The 11,747-nt window shown below is 29.3% G+C and overlaps 2 protein-coding genes across 2 annotated transcripts in view; one reads left to right on the forward strand and one right to left on the reverse strand.

The window, feature by feature from the left end:
- Positions 1-509, reverse strand: part of LOC115238253 — a 1,688-nt gene extending 1,179 nt beyond the window's left edge. Inside the window, exons 1-2 of the mRNA XM_029811912.1 lie at positions 323-509; positions 88-222 (exon numbers count right to left, since the gene is read on the reverse strand). Of these exons, the coding sequence (XP_029667772.1) occupies positions 88-222; positions 323-374 (187 nt within the window). The 5' untranslated portion in view covers positions 375-509. The remainder of the gene's footprint in view (positions 1-87; positions 223-322) is intronic.
- A 1,125-nt stretch (positions 510-1,634) lies between these two features.
- The window catches only part of LOC115238215 (transmembrane protein 8B-like), a 12,282-nt gene continuing 2,169 nt past the window's right edge, over positions 1,635-11,747 (forward strand). Inside the window, exons 1-9 of the mRNA XM_029811821.1 lie at positions 1,635-1,961; positions 2,536-2,709; positions 3,753-4,121; positions 5,394-5,659; positions 6,666-6,794; positions 7,238-7,443; positions 9,326-9,483; positions 9,917-10,149; positions 10,686-10,880. Coding sequence (XP_029667681.1) covers positions 1,865-1,961; positions 2,536-2,709; positions 3,753-4,121; positions 5,394-5,659; positions 6,666-6,794; positions 7,238-7,443; positions 9,326-9,483; positions 9,917-10,149; positions 10,686-10,880 — 1,827 coding nt within the window. The 5' untranslated portion in view covers positions 1,635-1,864. The remainder of the gene's footprint in view (positions 1,962-2,535; positions 2,710-3,752; positions 4,122-5,393; positions 5,660-6,665; positions 6,795-7,237; positions 7,444-9,325; positions 9,484-9,916; positions 10,150-10,685; positions 10,881-11,747) is intronic.

Raw genomic sequence — 11,747 nt, forward strand, 5'->3', positions numbered from 1 at the left:
ATATATAACATGTTTATATATTTTATATAATCTTAACATTAAATAGAAATATCTGAAAGTTATTCTGTAAATAACATTAATAGTTACCTCCTTTCCGTTCAATTATTTTCACACATTTGTCATCATATTCTGGACAAGTTTCTCCCCAATACCATAACCAATTTAAAGGTGTCCCACATCCAGGATGGTTACTGTTACATCTATAACAATATAAGCTATCACCTGCAATTAGAATCTCATTATTTCAATGTGAATTTTAAATCAAGAATTATGAAGAGAGAATGATAACCACGCCCTTTTATAACAAGGTAAAATACTGCACCTTGACTTGCCAAAATAAAAAAAAAAATTGTAAAAAGAACTTTTCTCATCATTAGTGTGCTGTAATAAGAAATTTACGTTGTTTTATATTTTGTACAATGTCTTGTTTACAAATATGAGATATGTGAGAGACTGAGAGACTGAGAGACAAGCCCATATTATGTGCATCATACATCATAGGCTGCGGAAAACGCTAGAAATGCTTCGAAACATTTGATTGACCAAACAGGACAAAGATTGCGGTCGAGAAGACGCTAGAGATGCTCCGAAGCATTGCATTAGCGCCGGTCCACAATAGGTGATTTAAGCCCTAAGCCTTATGCCCGTATCAGACTACCGGGCTTTAGTCGTAAGCAAATTGACCAACCACAGTCTATTATTCCAAGAATATTCTAGGAATAATCCGAGAATATTCGACTGTAAAGGGCCGTCTACAATGGCAGTAACAAGGCTGTATGAGTAGGAGAGTATACTGTTTTTAGTGATGTAAAGACCGAGAGTAACGAAATGGGCAATTCCCATTTGCTCTTAAAAGTATACTCTCCTACTCCTACAGCCTTGTTACTGCCATTGTAGACGGCCCTTTACAAATTGTGGACCGGCACTTAAGCTCGGTCTACAATGAGTCGTTAGTCGTTAGGCCGATATTACATTTGTCGTACGACAAACTTTTTAAGCGCATTGATTAGCTAATTTCTAGAGACTCAAGAAAGTTTCTATTTTGCGGCCAATCAATATGCTTAAAAAATTGGTCGTACGACAAATGTAAAGGGCCGTCTACAATGGCAGTAACAAGGCTGTAGGAGTAGGAGAGTATACTTTTAAGAGCAAATGGGAATTGCCCATTTCGTTACTCCTCGTCTAAACAAGGGCCGTCTACAATGGCAGTAACAAGGCTGTATGAGTAGGAGAGTATACTGTTTTTAGTGATGTAAAGACCGAGAGTAACGAAATGGGCAATTCCCATTTGCTCTTAAAAGTTTTAAGAGCGACATGCGATCAATGTAGAACGGGCTTAAGCGGAGAGCACACACTTTTGCATAAGCGCATAATCATAAGCATAAGGAAATTGATTGGTCCATTTTGTTATGCATAACAAAATTGACCAATCAATTTCCTTATGCTTATGGTTATGCGCTTATGCAAAAGTATGTGCTCCCAGCTCAAGGCTGCGTTCGGAAACATCCCGTGTGCACACGAGCGTTGTTCTATCTTTGTTATTTACTAAAAGTTGAACAAAGATAGAAGGATGCTCGGGTGCTGTTTCTGAACGTACCATAATGGGGAGATGTCACTGTAGAGACTGCGCGGTCTAGATATCATACTTCTATGGATAGTCCTAAATCTTTTCTTTATCTGCATTTTTTTTTAGTTTTTTATCTTATTTTTCTCTCTCCAATATTTAAAGTTTGTTTATTTATTATCTGTTTTGTGTATAGAAAGTATAGTACGCAGTTTTTGTGTAGAGTCAAAACGATATAGTGTATATATATATTTCATATCGTATATATATTTATTTTCTATAAATGATATATGTTATGCTATGATTTCAACATGTTTTTCAATGTTTCTCGAAACACAGTATTCGATGTATCGCCACTTTTCAGTCTTTTTGAATATTTTATTCATTCTTCTCCGAGGTACGTTTATTTTCTGTATATATGTATAGTAGTTTATCGCAAATTTTGTTGATTTGTTACACATTTTAAAATATTCTATTCAAAAGCATTAAAAAGATAAATATATTAAGCAAAAAATTATTCAACTAAATTATAAATGAAATAAGACATAGTCTGCATAAGATCTTATTTTTTGGAGGTTATATATATAGTTGAAGATTAAATTCATTATAAAAAATTTCAATTAATATAATTTAAAATTTTTCTTTTATAATAATCTCCCAGTAATTATATAGTAATGATAATATAATTGTATTAATATAATTGTTAATACAATTATTGTAATATATATATATATAAATAATAGAAAATAATAATCAATATTATTTTGTTTTATAATTACAAAAAGAATGGTAATATAGAGAAATAATAATAAAATTTAGAGTTTAGTTATATTTAAATTGTAATAAAATATAATTACAAGTGTAAGAGCAAGAACAGCCAAGTATTTAAGCAAATACTAAAGTATTTTAATGCAAATACAATGTTTGAACTGTGAACATATTGATAAACCTAATAAATTTTTTACTTACAGTGAATCACTGTACAATACCGCAAGCGAGTCAGGAAGATCTGCTTCACTCATTTAAGAGCTATTCTGATGTAGCAATGTTTCATTATACTGTACCAAAAGATGTGTTTCGAGCTACATGGCATTTTGCTGCCTTTATGGACGATCCTACATGCCAATCACGGAAAGTTTATATGTAAATAGTTTTTATCTAAAATTACATAATTTTTACCTAAAACTACACTAATATGATTTTTGCACAATATTACGCAAACTATATACAAAGACTTTTTTTAATGCTTTTTTTTTAACAAGAATAAATTTTTTAGATAATTTTGATTTTTTTACTTTATCTATATCTATATTTTATATTAATATTTATTATTATATTTACTCTTTTCTATTTCTTTCTTTCTCTTTTTCTCTCCAAGTAAGAAAAAATAAGGCTTGTGTATATATATATACGTTTATTTGTATATCATATATATAAGGTACTGTCCATAAAGAAACTGAACTTTGAAAAAAGCGCCCGAATGCGATGACATGCGACCATCTGTCTTGTGGCATTGTGTAGTGTGTAATGGGATTCTTTAGCAACTTTCTCACATCATGAGCATGACGCTATCATTCTTAATTTACGTTTTATGATGATTTGAATGAGTTCGTCGTTCGTGGCGATTCTCTAGACATGGCGATTTTTTTTTTTTTATTTTCTTGCAGAGTTTGAAAGAGACAGTGAGAAAGGAGAGTAGGGGGCTGAACGCTGAACAACAGTCGTCGCGTATTTCGCCTAAAATTCATTGATAAGGAACAACGCGGGTGCATTGTCGTGATGCAGTATCGATGAATTGCTGCCACGCCTCCGGCCGCTTCTTTCTCATTGCCTCTCTTAGACGCTGCAAGAAAATCTAAATAAAAAGTTTATTTTGTAGATTATTTTTATTATTAGTTTATTTTGATCTAAAAAAAAGAAAAAAAATTGCCACGAACGCCGAACACAACCTCATTCAAAACAACAAAAAACGTAAACTAAGCACGATAGCATCATGCACGTGATGTGAGAAAGTTGCTAAAGAATCTCATTACACAGTGCCACAAGGCATCAATGGCCCACACATTCGGGCGCTTTTCTTTGAAGTTCGGTTTTTTTATGGACAGCCCTTGTATATGTAATTTGATTTAATGTGATTCAACGTAAAAGTTTTGCAAGAACTTAAAATAACGATAATCATGTCGACAAGATAAATATCTGTTGCACCATTTTATGAAACATTTTTCCTTTCCAATAGGATTTAAACATTTATGTCAATTATTTTTTCTATTTAGAATATATATTCCATCCGGAGTATGGAGTTTCCATTTGTCAGTTTGGAACTGCAATTTCTTGTTACACAATGTTCAAGATATTCGCGAACCTTGCATTGAGGCTATGTCTCTAAAAGGACGTTCTTTACCAATATTCAATCATCTTTATCCTATGGAATCCAAATACCTAACTACAAATGCTAGTTACACTTTCACAGAATCTTCTCCTTATGAAGATAGTTATTACTATTTATTAGTCGTTTCGAAAAGCGTTATCGAATTCAGCGTCAAGGTCGACATATTAGGTAATTTTTAATTAATAAATATTATTTACTCTTAATCTTAATTTATTATATACTAATCTATATATTTTGAAAAATGAGCGCGAATACAATATATAAATATGCAAATTATTGGCAAATATACTCTCCAATTCTAATATAATGGGGAATGTTTTTATAAACGCGTATATTGTCGTGGACAGAAAAGTTATAACTCTTTTGTTCGATGAGTTTCAATGTGCACAAGAATGTTGTGAAACTTTTTTGCAGTGTTTCTATGTTACGAAAATTCATCGAAAAAAAGTATTAAATTCTTTCTTTTAGTTACAATAATCGATTGTAAAGCGAAAAGTGGATATAAAATATGCAACATATTAAACTTTTTGATGCGTTGCATTTTTCGCTGATTATCACGCCCTTTTAAAATTTATTTTTAATATGCAGTCCGATGTTTCACAGTCAAATTTCTCAATTTTAACCTTTAAAGTTCATGTATGGGCCATTTTGACTTTATCGATATTATAACAATTATCGATTATTTTAACAATAAAAGATCTCGAAGTCTTTAATCAATAAAAAAATGTTTAAAATTTATTTTTTAATTTTTGTTGTACATGATTTTCTACAGAGATGTCAAGGAATATATATAAATTTTTGTAGATTTCTTTCAAGCATATTGAGACAGCTAAAACTGTAATAAGACATTATGACCCATATGTGACCAGGAACAGAGTAAAAAAAAATGTGACCTACAAGATTTAATCTTTTTGAGAACGAGCATTTTTTTCTATTCTGAGTTCTCTTCCCCCCCCCCCTTACTCCTCTAACTCCCTCCCTCTTCCTCTTCCTCCCTCCCTCTCCCTCTTTCTCTCTCCCTCCCTCCCCTTTCTTTTCCCTTTCCCCCCCCTCTCTCCTCTTCTCAGCATTCCCCTGCTCTCCCTTTTTCTATATAGTATCTACTCTTATTTTTGTTATGATATGCATGAGATGATAATGGAAAAGCGAGTGGAGACGAAAGATATGCATGTCCATATCTTGTTCATATGGTTATTTGATCACTTACCAAATTATGTATAGTGAGAGGACAACACAACGAAAGGAGAAATTCAGTTTAAAGAGAAACAGTTAATTCAGAGTAGAGATTAATTCATCATAAAGAGTTTATAATAAAGAAAGCTACTGTAGTTGATTAGCAATTATGTAACTATTTTATTTTATTTTTCTATTTATTTTATTTTATATAAACTAATGGATTATCTTGTTCAACATAATGAAATAAATAATAAATGATTTCAGGGTGTCCAATCAGATTAACAGATGTATCTTTTACAAGAAAATATATCGATACTTTTTTAAGTTTTAATTCCGTAACAGGATCAAATACCAAAGATGTATTAAAATACGAATGGTCTTATAAAAATAATAATGCTAGCAGATTTTACAATAGAAACAAGTTCTATCAAAAAAACGAAGAATATGAGACTGATAACGAATGTATGCCAAGATATCAATTGGTGCGCGTGAAACACGCGGAGACATTTTCAACTGTTTATCTCTTGCAGGTAATATTTGTCAAAATACAAATATGTATAATAACCAGGGTTGGGAAAGTTACTTTATAAAAGTAACTCGTTACTATTACCGTTCTTTTTTCTAAAACGTAACTCGTTACCGCTATCATTACTCAAAAAATAACGAGTCGTTACAATTTCCGTTAGTTTTTTTATATATAACACAAACTTTACATACAATTTTTTTTAAATACAAGATCAATTTAAACACTAAAAAATTTTAAACATTATCTTACGTAGAAAAAACAAGATACCAGAATAAACTTCCAGTAGTTTTTATGTAGTGCTGCATTCCAACACTCTTATCAATATATTCCTTTGTATGAAAATTATACCGAGTGAATTCGAAAAAAGTAACGATAAAAATAACTGTTAAATTCGTTACTCGTTACCGAAAAATATAACAAAGTTACTTTTTCCGTTACAAAGAAAATTTGTAACGCCGTTACTGTTACAGTTATCGAAAAAAGTAACTATAACGGTAACGACGTTACAAGTAACGCGTTACTTCCCAATCTTGATAATAACAAGAAACATAAAACACGCCTGCGCGCGCGTATATCGACTATACTTTCTTTTATATACTACATCAATTATATTTTCTTTGCAGATTTCTTTCTCTTAATCAATTTAGAATAAAAATGATTTTTTTCTTATCCATGATTTGACGAAAAATAATATCATCTATTAAAAATTATGATTTTATTAAAGTTTACTCAAAATTGTTTGCAAAATTGTTGTATATTTTTATTATTTATTTTATTATAAGATCGCAAAATTAAAATTCCATAAAGTTTTTACTTATGATATGAGCCTATTGATTTAGTGTCTAACATTTTTTAATGAATTAAGATGAATTAAGAAGTATATACATGGATATACAAATCTGTATAGATTCTAACTATAAGAGAAATATATCGTTTGCAATACCTATAAGAAAATTGTTTTTCAAATCAAAGTTGCTATAATATCAATATTCATATTTGATATTTTTCAGAGAAAAGAATGGTTAAGTTCACAGTTAATACTAACTGATTCAATTCCGATAATGACGCAATTTGATATTTTGCCATTAATCGATATTGGTGGCACACTTGATATCGATGTACATTTGGAAATAGAAAAGGTAAGCAAATATCTGTAGATGTTTTATCTTTAAATTTTTTTATTAAAAATTTGTCGTATTTTATATTATTATATTTTAATTTTAATTTATTTTTATTTTTTTATATGGTAAAATACTAGATTTTTTCAAATTCCCTCACTTTTAAGCCTTTTATGTAATTACATGATTGTCCCATATACAAAGTTTAAAAGTCCTTTTATCTTAAACTCACCAAATATTTCCTTTAGATTTAAACTCTCTTTTTTTGCACCATTCACTATTTATTGTTCATCACCTGCTTTATTCTACACATAGTTATATAATTGCACAAGAGTGTGAAATAGCGGGATAGCAGCGCAAGTGCTAATGCAAGTGATAAACAATAAGAAATCCAGAAGTAATAATCTATGATCCCTGTATTATAATTAACGTTAAATATCATGTATATTTCTGTATTGTTTTAGCTGCCATCAGCACAATCGGTTTTGGTAACAATGTGCATTCAAAGAGTTCGTATACCTAAACTAGGAAATCTCCATTCTTGTCAAAATGGAACTTTATCGATGAATCTGTCGTCATTAAACAAACACAACACAAATTTGTTAATAGTATATCCACAACCAGGCACATGGTATATTATTAGTCATGCGACATGTTATAATTGGAATGGGTAAGCACTACACTAACTTCTATACATACAGTTGGATCTCCTCAATTCTAGAATCATTAAGGCTAAATTGTTTGTTATTCGGAAATTACTTTATAATTTCAATTTTCTTCTAACAGCATATGCACAGAATGATAGCTTTTTTTTACTTACTTTTTTATTTTATATCATATGACCATATATAATATAATCATATGACCATATATATATATTTATATCATATGACCATATATATATATTTATATCATATGACCATATATACAAATGTGTACATTGAATTCTATACATATATTAGAAAAAGCTTTAATATTCTAAAATAAATGCGATCCGAAGGAGCATCGAGTTTTATTGTCTCTTAATATAATTCAATCAGAAAGTTTATCTTATATCTTATAAAGATACATATTAATTTATAATTACTTATAACATTTTCTAAATTTTTCATATTCTTTTAGAGGAAAAAATAATTTCTATATTATTTTGATTAAATATGGAAAGAGAGAGATATCAAAAATAAGAAATATTATTATATATATGGTCTGTCCCAAAACTTTCTTTGTATAGATGGTGTTAGTAGTGCTATCTGTTTAATCAAGGTCATGCTGTCTTCTAGAAACTTCGTTAAAAATTCTGGTAAGTTTGATCGAGGTCCCACTAACAACTGATTTACTATAGGGGCAGATTTGAAGTTATCTTTTTGACACTCGTCGAGAAATCACCATGGAGCAAAAAGCCAACATCAAATTTTGTGTTAAATTGGGCAAATCGTTTACAGAAATACTCGAAATGTTACGGAAGGCTTATGGGAATCAAACACTATCATGTACAGCAGTTTATAAGTGATTCACAAAGTTTCGGGACGGTAGAGAATTGCTGGAAGATGACGAGCGCAGCAGACGGCCATCGACCAATCGAACGGACGAAACCGTAGAAAAAATTCGTGAATTTATCAAAAAGATTTCCATGTCTGTGAGACTCGTCGAGAATATCACAGGAATTAGCAAGTGAATTTAATACAGAATTTGATGTTGGCTCTTTGCTCCATGGTGATATTTGGACGAGTATCAAAGAGATAACTTTACTTCTGCCGCTATGATAAATCAGCTATTAGTGGAATCTCGATCACAAACTTATCAGAATTTTTAACGAAGATTCTATGAAGACAGCGTAACCTTGATTAATTAAACAGATAGTGCTACTAATACTGTCTGTACCAAGAAAGGAAACTTTTGGGACAGACCGTGTATATATATATATAATAGAATTCTTTTAACAGCTATCCCATTGTAAAATGAAATAAAATTTTTTGAATTTATACATGCTAGACAAAACTCTGGCATTCCAAATGCAATCGAAAAAAGACAGCAGCATTGGGTTTTATTATCTCTTTTAGTACATCTTTTTTTATCTTTAAATATATATTTTTTATTATTTTCTTCTTTCTCTCTTCCTCTCTTTATGTATGTATGTGCATAAAGAATGTTCCTAGCATAAATAGCCATCCCATTTTCTTTGATTCACTTTAACCAATTTTAAGTTGATTTTTCCTTTACAAAATTATCATGGCGACAAAAAGTGCAAACTATAAATGATTGAAAATAAAGGATTTTTTGAAAACTAAGCTTTGGAATTGCTAACAGGTAACAAAGTTGATTTTTTTCAGACAATTTAAAGTTTCAAGAATTTTAACAAAATCTTAATTTAATGTTTTATTATATTGTGTGATTGAAAAATTGTGATAACCAATTGTCAAATTTATGAAAAGAATAGTGCATATTCTATTAAATTTGAGATAAAAAAAAATTGATACAAGTTTGGCCGATTTGAATGCTTTTGATTTGGGATACTCTATCTATTGCAATATAGTATTATGTGTTCAATATAGTAAACCTGTACACTGTCAATATGGGAAGATTTCAATACTAATAAATGTACGCATCAAAAAGTGTGTACTTTCTGACCAAAGTCCTTGTGGTAATCATGGCGTTTGTCAAGAAATTCAGAAGAACGTTCTTCATTATGCAACATGTAATTGTTTTAAAGGTAATATCAACAATAAAGCAACTTTTATTAATAATTTTTATTGATTTGGAATAATTTTGTGATTAGAAATATTCTTGAATAATATTTAATTTCAAAAATAATAATACAGAAAAATTAAAATCGTACATTTTATATACAATATATCCTATTTTATCCTCTCTCTTTTTCTCTCTTCTTTCTTCTCTTTCTTTCTTTTGTACTATAGTTAGAATTTAATATTTTTCTCAGAAAGCATGACTTTAAATTTTTTAAATACTTAATAATGTTATAAATGTTGTGTTTATATGAGTTAATAATAAAATTTGCTTTAAAAATCAAAGCAAATTTTATTTTTGGAACAAAATATTCTTCTCAAATTTAATGCAGTGTAAGAGAGAGATGCATGAATGGAATCACAAAATTGTCTGAAAATTATAATATTTTAATCATTCAGGTTACACGGGATGGGATTGCACTGACATTTCGAATACTATCACTGCTATTTCTTCTTTCATGAGCGCCATGCTGCTCATTTTGAGCAATGCTTTTTTTATACCAGCTATATGTATAGCTATAAAACGGAAACTATATGCAGAAGGGCTAGTGTACTTAGCCACCATGCTGTGCTCGTCGCTTTATCATGCCTGTGATCAAAATGGTGGGCAATTCTGTATTGTCAAGTACGAAGTATGTCATATTGAACTATTTTGTTTTTAATCTTTCAAAACCAAGAATTTGATTTTGCGATCCTAAACTGAAGCTCCTCGAACATCTAGCTTCTTTCTGGACTGTCACTTTGACATGTATTCAAAGTTCTAAATTAATAATTTAAAAGTCGTCAAAAAATTAATTTGAATATTTAAAAGTTAATTTATATGTTACATGTTAAATATCGAATTTATATTTTGTTACACACTCTGTAAGATTTAAATTCTATAGTATTAAATTGATTTTATTAAAATGTAATTAAATAGTTTTATTATAATTGATAAACACAATAGTAACAAAGAAATTAATACAAATTTAATTAATTAAAATAAATAAAATAAATTTAACATCATTTTAATTAATAAAATTATTAATAGAAGAAATATCTCTCTCTCCTCATCCTTTCCCTTTTTTTTCTTTCTCCTTCCTCTCTTTCTTTTTCTACATACATACATATATATACATGTATACACACACATATTCTTTATGATATAATGTTTTTATATTTGATACAGGTTTTACAATATAATGATTTTTTCTCGAGTATTTTGGCGTTCTGGGTTACATTAGTATCAATGGCAGAGTTACCGATCGATTTTGTACCATTGTGCCATATGATAGGAGTTTTTGTTATCACTTTTGGGGTGCAAGTTGACAGGATGTGTTTGATCAGCATTTTGGTACCACTGTCGATGGGTATTATTATACCGGTAAATTTATGATATGTGTAAAAGGCAGAGTGTGTTATATTGCACAATATAATAACTTTTATCTAATTCATGATGTTTTTAAATGCACGTACAAAATTAAAACGGATCTAATTATGTACATGTAGTAAAAATATAATTAAATGTGGGTAATTTTGTGTATTTAAAAAAGTGTGGGGGAAGATGTAGAAATTAATAAGCAAATATTCAAAAGTATGAAATTATTGACAAATATTAAAAAAAAAACTTATCTGATTTTAATCTATCAACTAATCTAATAACATTAACATTAATGTTAATGTTAATAGCTTTACCGTATTTGGAATCAATTCCTAATTAGTTATTTAATGCGTGTTCATAAAAATATTACACTTTGCCTTTCATGAATATTTATTAATTTGAAATACAGTGTAGATAGTAAAAAAAAGCTTATATATAATTCTTATTATTGTATTGATCAATTTTAGTAAATTATTGTTAATATTACAAAATAAAAATGTATTGTGCTCTCTCTCATATTTATATACATATATAGAAATATATATAGAAATAATATACATATTTGTTATTTATAAAGATATATATTCTCTGTTATTGTGTGGAAGTATATATATATATTGTATGTGTGTGTATGTACACACATACACACACAGACACACACAGACACACACACACACACACACACACACACACACACACACACACACACGCACACACGCACACACACACACACACACTATTTATTTTTATTTTTTATTTAGCTTGAAATAAACTTTACATTACCAGAATTTTAAATAATAATTACAGAGATATTTAATCTCGAATATTAAAAAGTTGTGAAGAGTGAGATGGGATGCGATCAAACTTTTA

Source organism: Formica exsecta, unplaced genomic scaffold, assembly GCF_003651465.1.
Source record: "Formica exsecta isolate Colony F162 unplaced genomic scaffold, ASM365146v1 scaffold33, whole genome shotgun sequence".
NCBI lineage: Eukaryota > Metazoa > Arthropoda > Insecta > Hymenoptera > Formicidae > Formica > Formica exsecta.